At 36.7% G+C, this 25,640-nt stretch overlaps 1 protein-coding gene across 1 annotated transcript in view; it reads left to right on the top strand.

Moving 5' to 3' along the window:
- FBXL17 (F-box and leucine rich repeat protein 17) overlaps nt 1-25,640 on the top strand; it is a 298,475-nt gene that overhangs the window by 258,751 nt on the left and 14,084 nt on the right. The window contains exon 8 of the mRNA XM_082075890.1: nt 20,699-20,841. Within this exon, the coding sequence (XP_081932016.1) occupies nt 20,699-20,841 (143 nt within the window). The remainder of the gene's footprint in view (nt 1-20,698; nt 20,842-25,640) is intronic.

Genomic DNA, 25,640 nt, shown 5'->3' with positions numbered 1-25,640 from the left:
AACTTTCAGTGTAATTTTTGCCAAGAAAATAGAATCTGTTATGGTTAGTTTGCTTTTTGAAGTGGGAATAGGAGGAAGGGTTACCTTCCATTTACATAGACATCATAGAAAGGGGATATTTATTTAAAACCATTTGATTTGCATGGATATTAAATGTATTCTGAGACAAAAAGAGACCATGACTTAGTGATGTACCTGTAATTATTATTTTAGACTAAATTCCTAACTTGCAGTCTCAATGAAAGGGTTTCAGTAAAGGAATCTAACTTATATTAATGATATGTGATAATGCCATTTGCTAATATAATTAGTCAGAAATGTACTCCCATTTTGAAGAAAATAAGAAGATAGGTGAACTGAGACTTTTTCCACTGAAACTGTTACATGAAAGTTAAGTGTCTTTTTCAACACTTTCACTGAAGTTTAGAAGACTGAAGAAGAGGTCTTACAGTTTGGGGATTTCATTTGTTGAAATTTTCTGCCTTCTTAAAGGCTTTAGGGAGAGACTTTAGCATAAAGTCTGTGGAACCTGGTAAACAGAAGAATAGAGAAATTTTGACATCTCCAAACCTCCAGCTAGTTTTTTTCTCATTTTCTTACCTTCTTTTTCATGGATTTATTATCCTTTGAATAGTAGTAAGCCAATAGCAAGGGAGAAAAGACCAGAGATTTCTTCTGCTTAACAGCAGCTTGGTGGCAAAAACGATTAGTGAGTAAATGAAGGTCATCAGCCATAATGGAGTTTGTGTTTCCCACCACCAGTGAAAGTTAGCCACTGTACATGTATAAAACTTTTTCTGTACATGAATAAATATTATTGTTTCCCTCCAAGATAAGACTGCTTTAGTGAAGCAACTTCAGTTTCCTGAATTTTTAATGTGGCTGTGTTGTGGAGTGCAGTGAAAGAGGAATTTGTGGGCATAATTTGTTTGCCAAAGCAAATTAAAAAGTACGTGTATGGATAGTTTTTAATTATCCTAATTTTAGTGTCACTTACATTAGAAGTAAGTTGGTAGTTAATAGTATATGCTCGTTGTTCATTTGGGTTTGGGTATTCTTTTGGGTTTCATTCCATGTTGAATTTTGCTGTTTAATTTACGATGGAGCACTTAGTTTTCATAATTACTTAATATGTTCTTGAGTATGTGGTTCTGAGCCACAAAAGGGCTGAAAGAAAAAACAAGGTAACAAGCAGAACTGACAGCAAATATTTGAAATGTCTAGCTTCAGAAGGCCAGAAAAAGGACTGTCACATGTAGACTTACCAGGAGATGCTGTTATGTAGCAGTGTCCTGACTGGTATCTTAGCTAATAATGGATTTTACAAGGTAGGTTCTATGCAGCATCATTTTTTTTTTGAAGAACCAAAAAGTTTAAGTGCAAGGGATAGAGGTTTACAGCAGTAAGCACAGACTTCTGTCGCAAGTTCTCTTTTGGATGAAAAGAACTTTAAACTTTTTTTTGAAACAATTACTGTCAATATGATTGAAGACAGAGATAGTGAGGCAAAAAGCAATAACAACAAAATGTGGTGAAAGTCCATTTTAGGTTTGGGGATGTATTGTCTGCAATATAGTAGAACAAAAGACATCCAGAATAAAAGCATTGCTCACAGGTAAGAAAAACAGATATATTGATCTGTTGCAAGGATCAAAATTATTTTTTTACACTACATGCACAAAGGTGTGTTTGGTGTTGAAAATTATCTGTAGCAGCCCTGTTGATATTTCTGAATAATGTTCACAGAAACTTATGGCTAACGTGCTTGTCAAAAGCTTATCTTGCTTTTTTGCCTCTTACTGTTGAAGAGGAACTATGGATTTGAGTTTAAATGTCATTATATTGACATTTTCTTTTTGTCTCCTTCATGCCTGCTCAGTAGTTTTTGTGAATATACAATTCAGCTAAATAGTAGTAGTTTGAGCATTTCACTAGCATGCAAATTAGGTATAAGTTTGGAAATAACTTACTAACATATCTTCCACAAGAAAATTGCCTTTATGCATGCATACACTTGGAATTTCTTGACCCAAAATGTTTAGTGAGGTCTGGGGCCCTCTCACCTGTGCACCAAGTGGTCTGTAATGGAACATACAGCAGTACAGTCCCTGTAAAAGCTGTCAGAGGACAAGCCAAAGAAGAGTGAATTTATCTGCTGAGATCATGTATCTGGAAATTTCAGTTAGTAGCAGTTCGGCTTTCACTTTCATTGACACTGTTAACGCTAACACTACAACTGCTTACCCTTCTGTGTTACAAAACAGAGAATGATTCACCACCTCATAAATTTCTAAAATTCATGCTCAAAAGTATAAATAATATTCAAAGGAATTATTCTTCCGTCAGAAAGAGCAAATGTGTTTCTTCACCCTGTGTGACTGCTTACACATCAAGAAAAGACTTCAAAACCACTGCAGATGTGCTATAGATAAATGCTTGCCACTATCAAATTTCTTCATATGCTGCTCATCATTTGGATAATGTTTGAATGTTCGGACCCTTCCCAGGAGCTAACATTTGCTTAACTTTTAAAGAATCTTACCTGATAATAGAACAGACAGCTTTGACATTCCCAGAAAGATTGTTCTTACAGAAGTCAAGATTTTTTTGTTTGAATAATACCCCTGTTGAAGGGAAGGACTTTTCCTGCGACAAAGTGAAACAAAGGGTTTCCTGAAAGACTCAGATGTAGATTTTTTCATAGCAACATTTTTAGACTGCAAATTTTAAACTTTGTTAATGAGTAAAGATACTAGAACCTGAAACTTCTAGTGTTTATCTGATTTAAGTTGTGTTTCTGTGACTGTCACTGTCATCACTAAGATGATTTGTCAGCTAAGCTTGCATTTGGTAGTTTATTAATTTAAGTGTATACCTATATATTAATGAACACAGGCAATGTCATTTAGAAACTTCCAGACGTTATTGAGTAATGTCATATCCACGTTTATTGGGGACATTTTATTCCTCCCAAGCTTTATCACAGATAATACTCATAGACATTGCCTGTCATTAGTGGCAAACATGTATTTAACATGATTTTCAGACCTGCATAAATAAAATGTAGTACTTTGTATATCAAAATTTGTTAGTGCCATGACAGAATAAACTATAAAGAAAGCAAATTGCTGACACATATGTACACTTTATTACTGAACCATGTGGCTCCCAGTATACAGCTATGGTTGAGCTTATACCACTGGTTATATTCTAGTTTGCAAAGAGTGTCTTTTACAGTATTAAGGCATTCTGATTTTTGGAAAAATTAGTACTTGATACTAAATTGGAGAAGTTTTTTTCTTTTAAACTAGTGGTGCCTGGGTGCATGCCAATTCTCTATCCAGATGATTTAAAAAAAAAAATACTTCATTAAAAACTTGATTTTAATGTCAGTGTTTAGTTTCTTATGAACAAGGTGTCCTGAATTAAGTTATTAGGTAAGCTATTGCATTTTTACATTACAACATAAAAGGAAGAAACTTCCATGTTTATGTTGAGCAGCCAAATGGAAGATTAATGCCCACCAAGCAACTTAGATAGGAAATCACTTTAACAAGTGACATGGCTGTGCATTTTTGTTTTGTTGAAACCATATTTATATTGTAAATTTTGGATTTTATTAATGCCTACTACCAATTATTAAAAATTATCTAATTGGCATAAGCTTTTCTGTATTTTCTGATCTGGTTAGATAAAAATTTGGGATTTGTCAGATAGAAGAGGTTCTACTGTGCAAAACTGCTTTCCTGCATAGTTCCCAAGAAAATGGCATTTATTATTAAGGGAATAGATTACATGCCTGAATGTGAAGTACACTGGAAAAAATACTTCATAAAACAAGTCTTTTTCAAGCCCTTAGGAACTAACATTTTTTGTTTGCATTTCATCATGCTAATTATTGTTTAAATTGCTCCTTAGGTGGTTAAACTCAGCTAATTTTATGAAGTTTCCTTCTATTCATTATACAGGACAGCTAATTAATGCTGGAAATGTTATTATTCTAAGGAAGATTGCGTAACCATACAGCTACAAATGTCTTGCATGTGTACTTTAGGTATCATTATTTGAAGGCAGTTTGATGATTGCACCAAAATATTATTTTAAGAAATTATAGATAAATTTATCTTTTGATGGAAACTCAGCTTTAGCTGTCATACTAGAATATTCACAACACATTTCAGATATTTAACAAGGAAAGCAGTTCCTTCATTATTTTTCAACCTTGCTTGTGGTAGTTCACAGTATGGAACCTTTTTAAATTATCTTCATTCCTCCCTGTCAGTTGTACTCACTCTCAGCATCCAGTTATATTGATTTATATGAACAACCTCAGTTTCATTAGTTATAATGATGTTAATGGCAAGTTACATCACTTTTCTCTGTGTTTTCCAAAGCAGAACAATATAACTGCATTGGAACATATTAACTGTTACGTTAAGAAACACAAAATCCTGTGTTAATGTTAATTTATGTTGAGCTGTGGAATGATACATGCTGACAAAACCAGAAAAATGCAAAATTGAGGCTGACAGTCTGTCCTTCCTTGATTGTAGAGATTTGTTGCAGCACACGCAGTATATAACTTCATGCTGTGATTTGGGACCTAAGCAACAGTCAGCAGAATAGAAACAGAACAGTCTGTCAACCACTGCATCAAATTTTATTGTCCTTTTCGGATACCTTTAAAGACCTAAAGGATAGTTTCATAATTTACTTTACCTCATTGGTTTTAAGTAAAGTCTTAAGTCAGTTCCAAAGTTTAGCAAAATAAAGTAATACATATAAATTATGTATAAAAGCATGTATTTCAATCTTATTTTATTTTTAATAAAAAAAAGTGACATAGGGTTACGTCTTGACAATGGCTTAAAATATCATTTGGCAAATGTACATGTGATTCTGTTATGTATTACTGCACATCTGGAATGTCAATCTGGACTTTGAATTGGTTGCATGAACCCTCTTCACACCTTCTTCCATGGGTGTTTGGTCTCCTTTGTTTGGGAAGATTCATCTCTTCCTGACAAAATGCAGTTTTTGTACTTCTGCTGATCACTGCAAAGCCCTTAAGAACAAATGGTATTCCCAGAGCTGTCCTGAACACTCGTGTACAAAAGTACTCAGGCATAATTACATAAGAAGTCTGCACAAGCCTAAGGTTGTAAAATAGATACTATCCCTGCCTGTATTCATATCATCCTGCCATATCCTATCTTCATATCCGCTCCTATCCTGCTTGGTTGTCCACCATCAGCAGTGAAAATAGAATCAACATTGTTCCCACTGTACTTGCACTATATGTATTACTCCTCTGTAATCACATTAGCTGATGACTATTTTGAAAAAAAGTTGCTGGTAGTCAGATTCAGTGTGGGAAGAACTATGTTGTTCCATAGCTATGGCTCTCCAAATACTTTTGAATCATAGAATCATTTTGGTTGGAAAAGATCCTTAGATCATCGAACCCAACTGTTAACCTAACACTGCCAAGTCCACCTCTAAACCATGTCCCTAGGCATCACATCTACACATCTTTTAAATAGCTCCAGTGATGGTGGCTCAACCACTTCCCTGAGCAGTCTGTTCCAATGCCTGACAACCTTTTCTGTGAAGAAACTTTTCCTAGTATCCAATTTAAACCCTGGTGCAACTTGAGGCCATTTCCTCTTGTCCTATCACTTGTTACTTGGGAGAAGAGACCAACACCCTCCATGCTACAACCTACTTTCATGTAGACATAGTTGTAGACAGCGATAAGGTCTCCCCTCAGCCGCCTTCTCTTCAGGCTAAACAGCCCCAGCTCCCTCAGCTGCTCCTCATCAGAATTGTGCTCCAGACCCCTCACCAGCTTTGTTGTCCTCCTCTGCACCCTCTCCAGCACCTCAATGTCTTTCCTGTAGTGAGGCGCCCAAAACTGAACACAGGTTTTGATGTGCGGCCTCATCAGCTCTTGGTCTTTAGAGAAACTTTCTATATATAATACCCATGTTAATGTTAGGTCATAGAATGATTTGGGTTGGAAGGGACAGTACTATCTAGTTCCAGCCCCTCTACCGTGAGCAGGGACACTTCCCACTAGATTGGGTTGCCATAGGTAAAAATTTGTTGTGGCCGAAAGAAGGCAAAACTGGTGTACAGAATTGCTTTTCTCCAGCTAAATAAAGTAGAAATTAAAAATGAAATTAAATTATCTGAACAGTAAGAAACAGTTGAAACACCAGTGATGGTGTACCTGAATTATTTTGTCTGAATGCTGTATTTCAGACTTCCTTTTTTAATGGTGTGAAAATGTCATAATAGTATCTCAGTCACATCACTAGGTAGTGTCTGCTGTTGCTGCTGTTTCTTCAGATTGCTTTTCTAATATAAGATTAAGCATATCTTCATTTCTTCAATATGTTTTAGACTAATTCTGACTTTCTTAGCACCATCTGAAGATGAATAATTTATTCTTTCTCTTTGTGGACTTCTTGAATCTCCTCTTTTTCAAATAGCAGCTTTCCTACTGTCATCCTCAAGACTGTGGGAAATAGCCATTGGACCACTAGTAAACACACAGCTTTTACTGAAAAATTTGACAATCAGGATGTGCGATGGTTTATGGGATATATTGAGGCTTGGCATTGAAGTCACATTTTTAGCAGCTTACTGCACAGCCAAGTTATTACAGATGTGCATGGGGCAAGCAAAATATGCTTGATGCCAAAGTTTGGGGGTCTTTTTTAGGAAAAAGTGAAAAAAAAATAAACCCAAAAGTAGTGTTAGAGGAAACATAATGTGTCAGGGAATTATATTCCAAGGCTGTAAAGAGTTTTAATAAAGATGTTAATTTTTTCTCTTATAATATATTCATGTATATATGTGGACTGTACAAGTAGTAAGGAGAGTGAACGTGAATTGGCTGAGTCAGAAAAATAAACACGCAATTCTTCATGAAAAATAACCCGTACTCTTAAAGTAGAGGACTGTAAATACTGTATCAATATCTCAAAACGGCATTGGGTGTGTTTCTGGGTGTTAAAAAGTACTGCCCACATGCTTTTGTTGAAGTGCATAAACAGTCTAGTGTAACACCTCGTGCTCTATGATGTACTTGGTTTTACTGCCTGTTACTTTTTCTGTGTTTTGCTAAACAGTCAGATATCTGCCCTTTTGCTGAGTGCTGGATGGTTATACACCGGGAGTTTTACAATGAAAGCCAAAACTTTTAAAATCCATTTTCTTTGATTTTTAGATTGTATATCTAAAATTTTATTTCTGTAAGCAGTTTTTATCATCTAGTATTTATTTTGCTCCTTTGGCTCCACTTGATTAAATTTTATGTACTAAAAATTTATCTGTTGTATTCTGTTTGCTGCTAAGTTTATGGAAACCCAAGAGTTGTTATACTGAACCCTGGTTTAAGTAGTCTTTGTTCTCTTCTTACCATCAAACAGTGTGAAATTCTTTAGTGCATGACACAGAAGTTACATGTCATACATTTATTAGATGTTTTCCTTCCTCCAGTCTTCTAATCTTTTTGATGTGTAGTCTTTCAAATTGATAATTTTGTGAGTCCTCATTTTTGAAATAGCAGATTGCACAATTCCATTGTTCTTCATTTTAACACCTCCGTTTTCAACATTTTCCCTCTGTGGCATAATGAGTCTAGACCTCTTTTATACATGTCATGCTTTGTCTCAGCAAGTATTTGCAGATCATCAAGCAGCCTTTTCAAAGTCAGTGTTTATTAATCAGAGGAATACAGTAGCTAGAGTCCTTAGCGAAGAAAGACAAAGCTAAATTTGCAAAAGGCTATGTTCCCACATCATTTGGGATTACTTCTGTCATTCTCCAAAGAAGTGCTGTCTTATCTTGGCTGATTCCACTATGGAACAGGCTAAACAGTTAAATTCTTTCACTGTGAAAACATCTTCTTCTGTTTCTACCCCCTCTCTTGCAGTCCCATGTGACTAAGAAGTAACTAAAGTTTTGCTTTTTTGACAATCAGCAACTCAACGTCCTGAGTGTTATTTCATCTATGAAATTTGGACTTGCCAAACCAAACTCATTCACAAGAAGTATGGAATAAGAAGATATGGTTAATAAGTGATTTTCATATTGATTATATATATGCATGTTATATGTGTACAATTATATACCTATTATTATGTAATAGGTTGTAATTGTGTATTGATAAATATATATTTAAGAAGTGATATAAAGTGAGTTTTCTAGCTTCTGCCAGTTTATTGTCTCAAGCTGTTCCAGCAAAACATTAAGTGAACTTTACGTCTGGTCTGTATGTGACATTCTGCATTCTGTCACTATAGCCCCTGAAATGCTCCAAGATTCGGCTTTTTCAAAACATGCAGAATTTCATAAGCAGTGCATGCACCAGTTCTCCAACAATGCAGATTTCAAAAAAAGATTATTTGTTTCCTACCTCTCTGGATTAATGTGTTGCATATACCTCACATCATTCAGAGTTACAGGCTTTATTTTTAATGCTGTCTAGATTTGAGTTTTCTCTGTGATCACTAGTGACTATCACCTCTGAATGCTACTAAGTCCCTGGATGCAATAGTATCTTGGACTAAGAGTTTTCATAGGATAGGTACATGTTGTTTAAATAAGCTCAAACCCCATTATCCATTTTGAAAAGGTTGTACTTAAATTTTCTTCTCTCTCTCTTGTTCCTGTTTTAAGGCATTAAGGTGATTTTTGGACACAACAATGTGTCCATCTGTGGACCTGAAAAAGAAGCAGTCATCTTTGAGAGTCTACAGCACTTCACAGTATTCTCCTAATTTAAAAAATAAATAAAGTAAAGTAAAATAAAATAAAATAAAATAAAATAAAATAAAATAAAATAAAATAAAATAAAATAAAATAAAATAAAATAAAATAAAATAAAATAAAATAAAATAAAATAAAATAAAATAAAATAAAATAAAATAAAATAAAATAAAAATTAGTCTGTCCCTTGTCCACAGAGTGAGTTCTCTCAATTACAGAAGGGCAATCAGGCTGACCAGGCTTGCTTTGCACATGGTAGGTCTGTGCTGGGTGTCTCCTGTCATCTTTGTGTCCTTCAGGTGTAGCTTCCAGGAAAACTGGCTCCATGATTTTCTTGCAGATCAAAAGTCAGGCTTACTGTCTTCCATTTGCAATCAGACTGTGTCTGTGGTACTGAATGAAATTACTCCTTTGCAAAATAGTGAAAAGAAAACAAATAATGTTTTCCTTGGGCAAGTGAAAATAGAGCAAATCTGCTTTTAACAGCTTGGTCTACAGAGGCTATTTTGTCTTAAAACCATGGGATTAAAACCAGCAGCTACTACCACTTTTGCAATCCATCTCTGAAATGGGTATTTTTTAATATTTTTATGAGAGGTCTACAGTCAGGCAGAGCTAAACATGCTGCATGCCTTTCATTTTCCAGTACCAGTATCTTCTTGCATCCTCATACTGAAGATTTTGGGATTTTCTTTGGTTTAGTTTGTGTTTTGCTGTTGATATGCATTGAGTAAAAGATGTTGAAATGGCTGAAATGTCACAGAGTCTTTCTTCTGCACGGATAGAGTTCATTAAGAATATAGATATATTAAGAGTTAATTCATTGTTGTCTGTGTTGAAATTTCTTCCTCAGAGTCCTGTATAAAATACAACACTTCTGTATTATTTTGTCCAGAGTTTAGCCTTGTTCTTAGTGAGGACTACTGCAGAAACAGCTTATTATGTTAAAGATTATTCTGAAAGATCACACTTTTCTGCTTTTTCAATTTCATTTCTAGTTTATGGCGAAGTTTTTGTTACATTGTAGGACAACACGTAATTTTTTAATAACCTTTGTACAAATGTACTATTTTCTGTATGGTTTTATTCTGGCCAAATATGCAAGACGAAAAGGTAAAGCAAGCACCAAGATTAATTCTACCTGGGAAATCCTAGCCCTCTAATAGCATGTATTTCTACAGGTTTGAACTGTAGGACAAACATTGATTTAACAGTTACCTTTTTTCTACGTACCAGCTAATAAAGTTGGCATTGAGTACAGCAGTGTATACTGTACCAACATAATAACCATAAACCACGAGACCATAGCTGGCTACCTGTATACCAGCCACTTTCATGTCTTCTACAGAAAAAATATTTTCCTATATTAAATATATTTTATATCAAAAAATAAAATACTTTTTCCACAAAAAAGCTGCCATCATTCGTCTTACAGGCATTAAGTCTTTACAGTTCTTGCCTCCAGGGGTTTTTTTTAGGCTTCCTGAGGTAACCAGTACTTTAAATAATGAGATTTTCTTTACAAAAGGGAAACCAGAAATACATTGTTTTAAAATGTATGTGTTATATCTTTCAAACAGATTTTTAGTCAAAGTTGTGGTAGTATCACTAGTTGAGTGGTTTGCCACCATGCTTCCAAATAAAGGTCAAAATATTCATCCAGAGAGAATGGATTTAACTAGATTTCCTAAACTCCTGGAGAAAACAGGTTTGCTCAAGGGATACAGTCTGTCTCCTTTTCATTTCCTTGAGGCATCTTATTAGATTGGTTTCCCAGTGTGGTCATGCCCCTATATCTTTCTGCATTTTATTGCAGTCCCATGCTTCATTCTCAAGAAATGTTGCCCATAGCCACATATGCACAAAGGTATAACAATAAAATTATCACAGGAGACTTCAAGCAGCCTGAGGCAGGTGAAGATGATGGAAAAAAAAGGAAATCAAATATGTTAAAATGCAGGCCTGCCATCCAGAGAGATGGTACAGCATTCTATCAGGAAAAATTTCAGGCTGGGCAAATTTTTTTCTAACCTTCTTCAGGGTTTACAAAAGTTTAGGTCTTTACCTATTTACATATCTCTCTAGTTGCTGTCTTCTGTGAGAACTTGACATAAATATGAAAATACCACTAGTATAAAATATATTTTAAGAAAAAAATCTCCCTTTAGCCTCACTGCCAAACCATGGGGGAAAGGACTTCATTGCTTTCCTGTTTACTTACTACGTGGATGTATGTACTGTAAGGGAAAGTAGTTACAGAATTAAAGTTGACATTTGATTATGAGAACAGTGAAGTTCATGGTTACCTCATCTACTTACGCATTTACTTTTATTTCAAGGGAACTGCTCATACAGTTAAAACCGGGAATGTATTTAAGTATTTGATTATAAATGGGATTGGCTGACTTCCCTGATGGAAAGCCAGTTCCTGTACAAATCCTGTCTCTCTTGCTTTTCTATTTCACGGTGGCACTGAAATGTATCTGTTATATGAAGTCATGATTATGAAAGAAAAAAATGCATGTCATACTGCCTGTCAGCTGGACATGCAAAAGCCTGAGCTGAATTAGACTTTTGACTGGAAAACCAGCAAAAACTGAAAGTGATATACCCATGGTAGCTTTTATTTGGTAGCAGATGATCTGCAATTCTTGATACATAATTGATATCAGTATATGATGACAAAGTACTCAGTCATTAAAATACCCTTATGAATTTAAAACAGGGGTAGATTAATGGTTTAAAAAGTTATCATGCAGTGAGTTTTATACAATTGTTTTTATACAATTGTTTTTCATTTAAGGCATTCCTCCACTGTGTGAGCAACATAGCCTAGAACTCAAGCAGTGGTTTGTTCAACCACTGTAGTTACCGCAGCAAAACATCTTTTGACACATGGAAATGGGATTGGGCATGTAGTCAGCCTCTGTACAGAACAGATTAGCTAAACTGCAAGACCTGATGTAATTTGCATGGCAGATAACCATCAGCCTCGTCAGTGCAGGGAGTAAACATAAATCCTATCTACTAGGGTCACATGGGCATCAATATTTGCTTTGAATAATAAAGTTCTGTTGCCTTAATTCAGGGAAAAAAAGTGAAGTCACTGAAAATGTTGTGAAAATAATTTTTTATGTGTATGTACTGGTAAAGAAGAACATTTTCTATGTATAAGCAATATTTATGTTGACTAAATATTCAATACTTAATCTGGTGCATACTGTAGAGGATATTGTTAACACATATAAGTTAATGTTTTGATTGGTAAATGTAATATATTAAAATTATTTGGCAGTATATTTTCTATATAGTCAGCTGTAGTTTACAATTGGCAAGTGTTTGTGTCTAATGGCGGGCTAATTTATAAATGCTTTTCCACAAATCACTGGAAATGAAATATCAAACTAATTCTGGTGACTGGTAAAGCTTCAATGCATTCAAATGTTTGTCATTTAACCGCATCATTTACGTATTTCTGGTTTTTTTGTAATTCAATAGAATAATGTAAATGAAAGATAGGAAAGACCATTACAATTGGCTTGTTCAGTCTGTCTTGTACAACATTTTCTTTATAGCCTCTCCAGAACTTTGTCCACACATATTTTAAATAACTCAAGCAGATGAGAGTAACTCTATAACTTCACCAACAGAAGGAGATTATTTCACAGTTCACTAAGATGTGCTGCTGTTACACCATTTTTTAGCATCTAAATACCTGGTTTTCTTTGCTCATTTTCTTTTTATTATATCTGCTTATTGCAGTTTTAAATTTCATAAACTTCTGCCTGGTTTTTTGTACATTAGGCTATTCAGAAGCTAGTAGGTGGCTATCAAAGCCACCTTAATAGCTTTTGTCTAGGGTGGGTAAATAAATAAAATGGGAAGTTCCATAAGAAGGCTGTTACTTGGTAATACTTTCTTGACTGATTGATTTCTATGCTGTGTAAAACCTCAGAGAGGTTGGAAATTTTAAATTCTAATTCTTGCACATTTAAATGCTTTTGAGATTAATGATAAAAAGAACTTAATAAACAAATAAAAACAAATAATAAACAAATGTTTTTTGCATTAATGCATATGTATGTGTAATGCCTTAGTATCAGAGTTATGTCAATCATAATCAATTTTTAAAAACATTTCTATCCAGTCCCTACTGAATGCTGACCAAAGGCGGTGTCTTTTACATACAGTATGTTAGCTGATGATAGGAGAAGAACAGCAACACATTTAAACCTCACAGATTTTCCATTAAATTGAACTAGAATGTATTGATTAATTAAGTACTCCATTTTGTAGTAGGTACATGTCGGTAAGAATATGTGTAACTGGATGTAATTCTGCTTAATACAGGAGATTCCCAAACAATTCCATTTGGTAAAATTATGCAAAACCTGGAGTATTTGTTTCCAGATTTAAAAATACATTTAAATTAAATTAAGAGTGGGCCAAATATTGGATCTTGTTCATACCAAGGATATGTATTTTTTTCTGTTGTAGTGACCTTATTCTGAATTTATTTATCTATTTATTTATTTAATTTTTTTTTATTTTTTATTTATTTATTTTGGTATTTATAAAAAATCAAGGAGAAAAACCTCAAGATGATACGCTGCCAACTATAGTTGCCCCAAAACAGTCCTGGAAAACAAACAGAGCAGTCTCATCCGCTCTGATTTGGTTAGATGTGAGAGCTCAATGCTTGCTTAGATCAGGTCCAAAAGTAATTAACCACAGAAACATTCCAGTTGCAACCGTTGGTTTCACAGTTTACATGCAGTTCAGTGGAGACCTTCCTCTCTGACTAAAGCGGTCTTTCTGCCTGTAGTATAGGAATATATCACAGAATCACAGAATGGTTTGGGTTGGAAGGGACCTCTGGAGATCATCTAGTCCAACCCACCTGCTAAAGCAGGTTCACCTAGAACAGATCACACAGGAATGTGTCCAGGCGGGTCTTGAGTGTCTCCAGAGAAGGAGACTCCACAACCTCTCTGGGCAGCCTGTTCCAGTGCTCTTGCAAAGAAGTTTCTCCTCATATTCAGATGGAACCTCCTGTGCTTCAGTCTGTGCCTGTTGCTCCTCATCCTGTTGTTGGGCACCACTGAAAGATATGTGGTGCAATCCTCTTGACATCCATCCTTGAGATATTTATAAACATTGATGAGATCCTCTCTCAGCCTTTTCTTCTCCAGGCTGAACAGACCCAGCTCTCTCAGTCTCTCTTCATAAAAAAGGTGCTCTAGGCCACTAATAATCTTCGTAGCCCGCCACTGGACTTCCTCCAGTAATTCCTTGTCCTTCTTAAACTAGGGAGCCCAGAACTGGACACAGTTCTCCAGATGCGGCCTCACCAGGGCAGAGTAGAGGGGGAGGAGAACCTCCCTCAACTTGCTGGTCACGCTCTTCATAATGCATCCCAAGATACTGTTGGCCTTTTGGCCACAGGGGCACATTGGTCAGCCTGTTGTCAATAACTCCCAAGTTCTTCTCCACAGAGCTGCTTTCCAGCATGTTCACCCCTAGCCTGTACTGGTGCCTGGGGTAATTCCTCCTCACGTGCAGGACCTTACACTTGCCCTTGTTGAACTTCATCAGGTTCTTATCTGCCTAGTCCTCCAGCCTGTCCAGGTCTCACTGAATGGCAGCACAGTCTTCTGGTGTGTCAGCCCGTCCTCCCGGTTTGATGTTGTCAGAAAACTTGCTGAGGGTGCACTCAGTCTTTTCATCCAGATCATTAACGAACAGGTTGCACAGGACTGGACTCAGGACTGACCTCTGGGGAATGCCACAGGCCTCCAAACAGACTTTGCACCATTGATCAGAACCCTCTGAGGTGTGCCATCCAACCAGTTTATGATCCATCTCACCACGAAGAAGGCATTCAGTAACTCTGCCTTCTCTGTATCATCTGTCATCAGGGCACCCTCTTCATTCAGTAGCAGACCTACATTTTCCCTAACCTTCCTTTTGCTGCTGTTGTACTTGAAGAAGCCCTTCTTGTCCTTGACATCCCTGGCCAGATTTGCTTCCAAGTGGAGCTTGGCCTTCCTTGTTGCATCTCTATGTAGTCTAACATCCTCCTTGTATTCCTTCCAGGTGGTCTGTCCTTTTTTCCACATCACATAAACATCCTTCTTCCCCCTGAGTTTTGACAGAAGCTCCTTACTCATGCATGCTGGCCTCTTACTCCCTTCACTTGATTTCTTCCTCATAGGGATGCATCAGTCTTGATCTTGGAGGAAGTGAAGTTTGAATATTAGCCAGCTCTCTTGGACCCCCCTACCTTCTAGAGCCCTGTCCCATGTGATTCTTCCAAGCAGGACCTTGAAGAGGCCGAAGATCACCCTGCTGAAGCCCATGGTTTTAGTCCTACTTATTGTCCTGCTTCCTCCACACAGGATCCTGAACTCTACCATCTCATGGTCGCTGCAGCTGAGGCAGCCCCCAGCCATGACATCTCCAGCCAGTTCTTCTTGGTTTGTCAGGACAAGGTTCAGCAGTATGTCTCTCCTCGTTGGCTTCTCCACCATCTGTGTCAAAAAGTTGTCATCAGTGACCTGTAGGAACTTCCCGAACCACGCGTGCTTAGCTGTGTTGCCCATACAGCAGATGTCAAGGTGATTGAAGTCTCCCGTGAGAACCAGGGTATGTGATCGTGAGGCTACTTCTAGCTGTCTATAGGAAGACTCATCAATTTCCTCCTCCTGATCAGCTGGCCTGTAGTAAACATCCACAACAGCATCCTCCTTGTTAGCTTGTCCTTTTATTTCTACCCATAAAGACTCAACTCGTTCATCATCCCTCCCTAGGCAGCGTCCTAGACATTGGAGCTGCTCTCTCACATAAAGTGCAACTCCTCCACCTTCACTTGCTGGCCTGTCTTTGCTAAACAGTACATAGCCTGCCATGGCAACATTCCAGTCATGTGAGCTGTCCCACGGCATCTCTGTAATAGCAATGAGACCATGGCCTTGTGAATGCATGTAGACCTATAATTCTTCCTGTTTATTCCCCATGCTACACGTGTTGGTGTATAGACACTTCAGGGAAGTACACAAGCGTGTGGGTTTCTCATTATGCATTTAGCTATGTCAGTTTAACTTAATCATTATAAAATGAGGTTAAATTACTGTTTGCTTTTAATGGCTGTGCACAAAGGACAAAATTTGTCTTATTCTTCCAACTATTCCAGCTGGTCATGTAAAAGATGCTACCTCTGCCTACAAACCTGGTCCTGCATATGTCCTTTCACTTCCTCAGTTACAACAAAGTATTACAACTGGAAAATATTTTTGCTTAATGTGGCTCAAAGCTGTGAGGGCAATTTTCCGATTCCAGTTAGAGACTTTACACTTTATCTTCTACTATGTAGGAGCTGTACATCAGTTGATGTCCATTCCACAAACCTAGTGCTATAAAAATAAACACAAAATCTTGCTTTTGTCAAAATAAATGGGAGAGAAAAGAATTTGATTCATTGTTAAATATTCACATACAGAGAGGTTCATATGTCAAAGCCAACATGTTTAAACTACTTGGTGGATTTTTGTGTACCCACCTACTTTAAATGTATCATGTTGTTCTGTTTGGTCATTCAGTGTGTTTTTAAGCCTGGTTGTCATTAGTATTGAAACATACCTTTGACTCTTCTTTACTGCTGTTTGTGCTACTAGTTCCTAAGTCACAGAATCCAAACTTGCTTTGTAAGGCTTTTAATGTATATTTCCTTGTTAAATTACTGTCAAGCTTTCTGAGAATAGCAGTATATTCCGATTATTGTGGGCAAATGCAGAGAGGAATAATAACTGCTGAGTAATGCAAACATTTTCTTAGCTGAAACTTGTGGCTTAAAGTATTCTACTCGTACAAGCATAAGAACGGCGTGTACGCAAGACTTCTAAAAGAACTCAAGGATGAAATAGCCAAGCTCCTAACTATACTTCACTTAAACCTGCTCGGACTGCTTGGCAGAGGTATTTAAAAAAAAGTTTCAGGGAAGATCAGAAAAATATTAACTGATAATCCTGTAATCTGTATAAGGTAAATTAGTAATAATACAGAATACGATTAGTGAACACATAAATAAATATGATACATTAAGGAAGCATTGACACAGCTTTTTTTAAGAGAGGTTGTGCTTCATAGTTATATCAGACTACTTTGGAGAAGTCAGCAAGGAATAGGGAAGATCTGGTTGATACCGTCTGTTGGGATTTATGGAAAGCATTTGCAAAGCAACCAAGGAGATATAAAAGGGGAATTCCTGGATCAAGTTTTAAGGCACGTTCAAAACAAACAAGGGGCAGGTGGTTTTCAAAACAAAAGGTAGCTAAACTGAGGGACTCCTTGCCACAGGATGTTGTGGAACCTAAAAGAGTTTGTGGATTACTAGACTGATCAGATAAACTTACAGAAGTACAGTGGCATCAACCCTGATTCAGAAGGTCCCTACACACAATTCTTTTCATGTGAGGAAAGTGTTCTGGAAGAGTATTGTTAGATTTTCACATGTTCTCATGGCCTTGTTTATTTCCCACTGTCGAGTGCTGATAGAGACTGAATAGTATATCTTTTCTCTGACCAAGGGTGTCCTCGTGAGGATGCAGATGCACACATTGGAATTTTCTGAAAATAAGGTCATTAGTGTTTTAAAATGGCATACCCCCTATGTGTTTGATAGATGAACTGTTGCAATATCTGCCTACAGTGTAACATTGCACACTCTTGTCAAAATATTTGCATTTTTCAGAAAGACTTCTGCTAAACTGAGGACAAAGAGTTGCAAAGTGCAAAATAAAGATGTTATTTTCTACTAGCTTATGACAGAATATTTTAAGTCTTCAGCCATCTGTAATGCAGTAATTGATTTCTAGTGTCATTTGTAATTAAATTAGAATATTGCTTTCAATAGTTTTTGTGTATTAAAGAATACGCAGCTATTTCATACAGGTGAACAGAAAATCCGATATTTGCATATGACATTTGGGGACTCTGTAGGAACAGTTAGGGTTGAGATGGTGATGAGGAATGCTGCAACAGAAAGGCTAGCCAGACAAAAATACTATCCATTCAGCTGTGGAACACAAGTGAAGACAACAGATTAACAGTTGCCTGAAAATCCATCTGGAACGTTTTAGCTGCAAAAGGCATTCATTTAGAAAGCCCTGCTCCTGAAATGTCACAGTTGGATTTTTTGTTTGTTTCCACTCTATTTTTAATGTATAATATTGATATGTAACATCCTGAGATGGTTTTATTCCACTTTGTATTGGTTTTATAAGTATTGTTACTTGTACCAAAAAAAACGTGGTGGTTGTCTCATAGTATTTATTGTTACAGTTGTATTCTCACTTTCCTGATAATCAATAGAATATAGAAATGACAATGTAGTCTAAAAATCATACATATAGACTTTGATGTATGGAAACTTACTTATGCTTTCCAAATCTTGGGGATGATCTTCATCGTTCTTGTAATACCTCAGAGAAGTCACACTAATAACAGCTGGCTGGTTAACATATAGATGTTCAGAAACAAGCAGTGAAGGCCGGTTTTGCAAAGAGCCTTAATGATCTGTTATTTGATAATTATTTTGTAATTATTTCAATAATTATTAAGTCCTTTTTTCGTTATTTTAAAAGGTAAAAATATTTTTATCTTTATATAAAAATCCATAAGACTTAACTGAGATTCAGTTAAGGTCCTACTGTAGAAATGTAATGCTTTACCAGCCAAAAAGTGAAAATACAAAGAATAATATATCAAATGATGAATTAACACATTTTAAATTATACTTTGTTATAAAATGGTTTTCTGTGAATATTCTGTTACAAAACAGTGTATCTGAATAAGACAGAGAATCTTTTATTCTTTAATTTGTTTAGTATGTGCATATGAACGAAATTTCGTGCATTAGTCACCTTTTTGCCATGTTCAGGGCAGCTTCTTGGACTGATGATGCTCAGGTTATATTTTGGTCTTGGACATTCAACACACAGTGTAACACTGTTTTCTAGTCTTTCAACAGCATTGTCCCCTACATTCCCTCTAATCTGTGTATTTTAATGCGTTTACTAGGAGAATCGTACACTGGTGTGGTCTGGTGATATTTTATGTCACTCCTAAAACGTATTCTCTGCTGATTTTCTTTCCTTTATTCGTTTTACATTAAGCATTGAGAAAGACAGAATATGATTGTAACTTTACAGAAACTAGCAAAATTTTTCAAATCTAAACACTATTAGAAATTTTGTTTAGCTGACAATATTCTAATCTAGCGGCAGGCTTTCAGTATTCCTGCACTACTTCAAGTCTGTAACATTTTGTGTGGAGTTAAAATAATCTGTAATTGCTACAGCTCTTGTTATTGCAAAATATATACAGAAAGTTTTTGATGCTATAATTTTGGAAGGGCTCTGTAAAAAGTACTATGTTCTGTTACATATATAATATATTTGCATATTTGCAAAATTAGGACTTATTTTCGAGGGATGAATGGGAAAGATAACAGGAAGTTGGTATTGTCCTAGAAAAAGCAGTGAAACCATAATGAAACTACGTAGATGATTGTATCATAAATTCATTATGTCAGTTACAAAATTCTGTTATCATGGCCATTTGGTGAACTGCTGCAAGAATAAAACGATGTGCTACTGCAAATTCCACAGCTTCTGAGAATGTACTTGAACCTCTTTTGGCTGATTTTGTTTGCAAATCAAGTCCACCTGAATATTCCATCTGAGTATGAGGAGAAACATCTTTACTCTGAGGGTGCCAGAGCACTGGAACAGGCTGCCCAGAGAGGCTGTGAAGGCTCCTTCTCTGGAGACATTCAAAACCCGCCTGGACACATTCCTGTGTGATCTGCTGTGGGTGAACCTGCTTTAGCAGGTGGGTTGGGCTGGATGATCTCCAGAGATCCCTTCCAACCCCAACCATTCTGTGATTCTGTGATTTATAAATTATCAAACTGTCCTTATTGTTGTCTGCGATCAGTACAGGTCTTTGCAGAACCACTACAAGGTCAGGTGGGTTCTTTGTCTTTGCTTCTAGATCTCAGTTACACCCTGATTAGCTAAGATTGACCTCTGGCATATCAAGAGATACCAGCTCTTCATAATTTCATTTTTTGCTGTGATTTTGTTGTTGTTGGGGGTTTTTTTGTCAGTGCATTGTGTAGCATGAACAGCTACACAGTGTCCCAAAGCTGCTGAAAAATCATCTCTTTAAAGATATTTGCATTATTTGGACTAAGTTATTAATTAATATTCCTTTTCAGCAACTGCATTTTAACTGGAGTTAAAAATTGTAAAGATCCTACCTCTTGGCTGACTTCAACACTAGAAACTTTAGACTTTTTTTTTGAGCTGAGATTTTAGCTGCTGAAGGTTGTTGCTCATTTCTGTTAATATATCCCAATTTGACTTAAGGGTTTCCAAGCCTGTATTTCCTGAAAAGTGTTCTAGTCCCTGGTGACCAGGGTGCTAGTGATTTCTGACCTTTCTGTCATTCCAAACTAGGCATGTCATGACAAAGCCTTCCCAATCTGCTCAGATGCCTTGTGGTTTCTCCTGCCTGTGATTTCAGTCCTTTCAGAACTTCCTGTTTCCTTTTATAAAGGCTCAAGCTTTTATTTTAATTCCTCCTGGCCTTTTTATTTTAATTGGAAGAGTGTTTGTGAAGAAAACATGAAAGTAAGACATACTGAATACATATCTGTGCATTTGTGTTTGCATGTGTACACCTTATTTGAAGAGACAGCTATTTCATAGTTAAAAATGCTGAAATACAAGATCTTTTACAATATACGTGACAACTGCTTCTGAAAATTTCATTTCAATGTCATTTAGTGTATACATGGAGCTGAGCTTACCATCTCCATGAGCTATATAATTCGTATCTTTAATATCTGTTTTTACAGCTCTGATAGCCATTGGACAATACAGCGTGACAATAGAGACAGTGGATGTTGGATGGTGCAAAGAAATCACAGACCATGGAGCCACCCAAATTGCACAAAGCAGCAAGTCTCTCAGATACTTAGGGTTGATGAGATGTGATCAGGTAAGGTGCATTTACATGAACTGGTGCCTCCTTCTGAGCATATGTGAGAGTGAGTGTTCATATGCATCTGTATGAGGGAGAGAAATAGGAAGATTTATTTATGTTTTTCCACACAAACAGATATGGTATTTACTACTGTGCTACTCTTTCAGTGTACTGCGTTCACACATTTAGCTAAAAAAGTATCTAGAGAACTAGCAAGAGCACTATAAATTTTTGCTGATATGTATTTTCAAATACACCTGCAAGCTACACCCACAGCCTGAGATGCTCACAAAAGTTTTATGTGAAATCTGCCCTCTGAGGGTTTTGAATATTTCTGGCTAAAACTGTTTTGTATGTCATGTGTTACTTCAGTGTTACTTTCAATGTCTCTGTTCTTGCTCATATATAGTGGTTTTGAAAACACAAGGGCAAGGATTTGGATAAAATCATAGTGTTAACAAAAGAAAAAAATACTGGGTTTCTTATAATATAGCTCTCCTCCTTGGAATATGTTAAGAATACCTCTAAGTTTTAACACTTTATCTTTAGAAGAAGAGAGGACAAGGCAGTCCAGCTCCACCACAACCTGTATATAGGCTTCAGGAATCATGTCTCTATTGAGAGAAGAGAGATCAAGAGGCCTGGAAACACAGCAGAAATAGCTAAAAGTTATTGGAGCTTCAGAGTCTCTGATCTCAAGACTTCAAATATACCTGCAGGGATTGTTTCTTTTCCAGCCATCATGAACAAAATGTCCAGCTTGTGGTGCCCGTCATAAGCTTATCTCTCAGGCTTGTTAATTTTTGATTGGATACAGCCTGTGGAAACATCATAGGTTTTTAGTTTGAGAAACTTGAGGCTCAAAACCATTACCTTACATCCCTTGCAGTGCTTTATAGAAGACAGTTGCAAAACCCAGTATTTCAACTGGCAAAGAATAATAATTTCCAGGTCTGTTGTAAAGTTAGAAATAGCATTTTGCAAACCCAGCCTTAGACAGTTTCGGGTTCAAGAGCACTTTGGAAGAATTGCTCTGTCTATTAAAACTGACTCCACTTAATCTGCTAAACATTAGTGTTTTGCAAGAGCCAATAGACAAAAAGTGTGTGACTCTCTTTGATGGATTGTGGTAAGATTATGTACTTAGAGAATGTTCAAAGAGGTTATTTGAACTTGGGAATTAGATTTGACCCTGAATCACCTGATCAATTTTAAACATATATTTATTTTGCGGATTTAGCTAATGTTGAACCATCAACAAGGCTCTAATATGTGAAATAATTTTATGCTGTCTTCAGCTGCTGTAGAAAATCAATTATTTCAGTGCTGAAAACACATTTTACTACCTCATCAGTTAAACTATATGTACTACAGTCTGTATTCCTCTAATTGCTGATTAATGCTTTCCTAGTTCTTCACAAAGGATTATGCACCATCTTTTCTGTTATGAAAGTAAGTCAACTGCTAAAAGGAAAAAAGAAAAATGGAGCTGGGGGAGATTGTGTGTATGCATGCAAATGCGTATTCAAAGTATGGTAGCTAAAACTTGTTAAGAAATAGGTAAATGCTGTTACAGCAAACACTACTAGTAGGACTACCACTGGGAATTATTTTCTTGCTTGCAAAGACTTGATGGGAAAAGTAGCTCCTCAGACAGAATGAAGTAAATATCCTTGACTTAAGGGCTTTTGACAGCTAGAAGATGCCAGCTCCCTTTTTCCACTGCAAATGAACAGAGAAATTACTGAACAAAATCATCTTCAACTGTCTCTCCACAATATCATGCAGAACTAATTTTTTCCAATGGCTGCTCTATTAAATTAAAAATGTCAGTGCCCGGCATGTCATTAAAGAGAATTCTTGGGTGGTGCAGAAGGGTTGGTTTACATGCCCTCGTGACTGAAATTCCTGTCTTTGGTCTATTGTCAGCTTGCAGTGAGGAGAGGGTTAGAATGTTTGCCACTTCTAACCAGCCTGCCTTTAATAAGGTACTGACTGTTATCCTAGTACAAGGTACCATATATGCCTTTCTAGGAATTCCTAGGAATTGGAGGGTAAGTATTTAAACACAGTTACATAAGGAACATAAGTAAGTAGACTTCAAATGGTTACCACTAAAATATGCTTTATGACCCAGGCCCTTTGGAATTTCTTTGATATTCAGTTGACATAAATTAGAGGCGTCAAGGGTCCTCCCAAGAAAGATCAGAGAGGCTGCAAGCCTGGGTAAAGGCAGGCTCTGTTTTATGCCATTGATTATCTGAGTGCCTCCAGGCAATGTGTTTCAGTAGATGCAGAGCATTATTGATCCACACCATGAAAATAATCAAATTATTCATTTCTCCTCAAACTGCTGTTGCCATGACCTTTCTTTTTATCATGTCTCCTACCATCTAACATGCACACCTAAGGTACAATATGGTCTTTGCCTTAAAATAAATGTCATTCTGTCTAGGAGTCTCATAAAAAATGTTGGCTTTACCATGAGATCATCATATTGAGGGCATATATTTAAACTGGAAGTTTTCTAATAAGAATTTTAACACTATTTTTCAACATTTTATTGTTACTGAATAGCAACACAATCACTATTTACAAATCACATACAGAAAATGTTAAAGATTATTAAACTCTGAAAGTCTTTCAGAACTGTCCGTAGTAGAATTTTGGTTTAGGAAGCATGTTTGTGCTTAGATATGCAAAATCTAAATAACCTTTTCAATGTAAAAATATTAGAGGTAAGATTACTGAGCAAATGTCGTGTTTTGTTTTGTTTTTTTTCCCCCTAGCACTTCCATGACTTACTTAGGCAAATAAGGTTTTCCCTACATTACACAGCAGTGTTGTCTGAGGCCTGGAGAGAGCTCTGAACAAACTGGTACCGCTGGAAAGATGCAGGGCAGTGTGGATATATGGGCATAAGTCCTGATAGCAGCTTACCTGACAAAGTACAGCACCTTGTCTAGGAAAATTAGCACTCAGCAATGATCATGAGATACTGTCATACAGACAGGGTGGTATAACTTATTGCTTCCATTTCCATGAGTAGCTGCTCAGGAAATGCTAGCTTGATCTCTACAGGGTCCTGCCTCGTACGGCATAGGTACAGTAAAACACATACCATTAGTCTTCTATATCAGATAGGCTTCTCACAGACTATGATCCAGAGCTCCAAAATGATTTAGGCATTAAGAAAGTGGACCCTAAATATTGTTAAGTACCTATATTTTGGACAATGAAATTATCCTTTTGCCTGAATACAAACATCAACATGTTCTCAGAAGGAGCTAGGACCCTTCTCCCTTCTGATCTTTCTCAAACTACAGGTTATTAACTGTTGCAGATATGTATTTGTGTACATATGTATCTGTAGGTCCCTACAGGCACCTCACAGTACTTGGAACTGAACAAGTCATGCGTTTCATTAAAAGCAAATGTTGCCATTCTGAGTGTCCATTTATTTTGAAAGCAGTAAGAGATACAATCAGTAGTTATTTAAGGCCTATGCAGGATATTTTAGAGTTTTGTAATTGGAAAAGGCATAAAAGACATAGTATTTCTGTTTTGCATTATGTTGTTACTGCCGCCTTGTCACTGTGTCCCACTCCCAGGGGTGCTGACCCAGGCTTCATTCCCTTGTGTCGCATCTTCCCGATGCTCTGGCAGCACAGCAAAACCACATACTCCCAGTTCCTCTGCATAGGGGAGTGCTGCACTGCCGTGTGCTGCAGCCCAAGGTAGTGTTTTGGGACCTGACATGGGTGTGGGGGAACACGTTAGCTGGTACTGCCAGGGTACACCGAAGCTCTGATTTGTCATCTCTGTAAATACTGAGAAAGGCACAGAGTTGTCTCCAGAACCAGGGCTTGTATTCAGTTCACCTCAGTTCATTCCCCCTGCAGCAGAAAGAGAACATGACTATCCATTCTTCAAACCAAATCTTAATAATACTCTGTATTTTTTTAATCACAGCCTAGGAAATTATATATTTTAATTTGTTGTTTCCTTTAAATACTTTGAGAGAGGTGTCGGCAGTTATGGAATACTTTCTTTTCTTCCACAAACACAGACATTGTAAGAGCTGGACTTGCATCCTAAGGGCATAAAGTAATGCCTACATCACATTCACAGATTCAAATCCACATTTCAAGCTTCTTTTTCTGAACGCAAATCTGTACTTTCCTATCCCTAAACTGATCTGTGTCGTATTTACTTATTGTAGTTACTTTATTTCTAAATATTTCGTATTTCATATTTGTAAAATAAATTGGAAAAAGAGGGCAATGTTGTCTAAGCTATTTATTGCTGGAACTCATTTTAAAGATGTCTTGGTAGCACTTCTTTATTGTGCTTTCACAAAAACCCAAACAGCCTTTAAATAATGGCGGTTTGAAATCTTCACCTTAGTGGAAAACAGCTGGGTATCACTTAGGACCTAGTGGTTAAAAACTTGATCTCTTTTCTGGCTGATAGCTTGGCTGGTTGAACATGTCACAATAACTTTCCTGTGGACTTTGCAGCTTTTCTCACACAGATTTTCTTATTGCAAGAACTTTTCTTATAGCTGTGGTGCTATTTTCAATGGTTGTCAGCAGCGTTGCAACATAAATGCAGTAGACTTTTCTTAGGAGAATATGCAGAAAAATGACACTGAAAAACAAAGGATGCAAAATTCAACATTCACAGCTATGTGTGAATGATACGAAGTAAGTCTGACAAAGTTGGTTGTCAACGGATACGCAGCTTCAGATAATAAATCATCACAGCCTTTTTTCTTTGCTTCTTCCTTTTTCTTTCTTTTTTCTTTTTTTTTT

This window comes from Streptopelia decaocto (genome assembly GCF_964273445.1).
Source record: "Streptopelia decaocto genome assembly, chromosome: Z".
NCBI lineage: Eukaryota > Metazoa > Chordata > Aves > Columbiformes > Columbidae > Streptopelia > Streptopelia decaocto.
The sequence above is the reverse complement of the archived record's forward strand: the minus strand, read 5'-3'. Positions and strand labels throughout refer to the sequence as shown.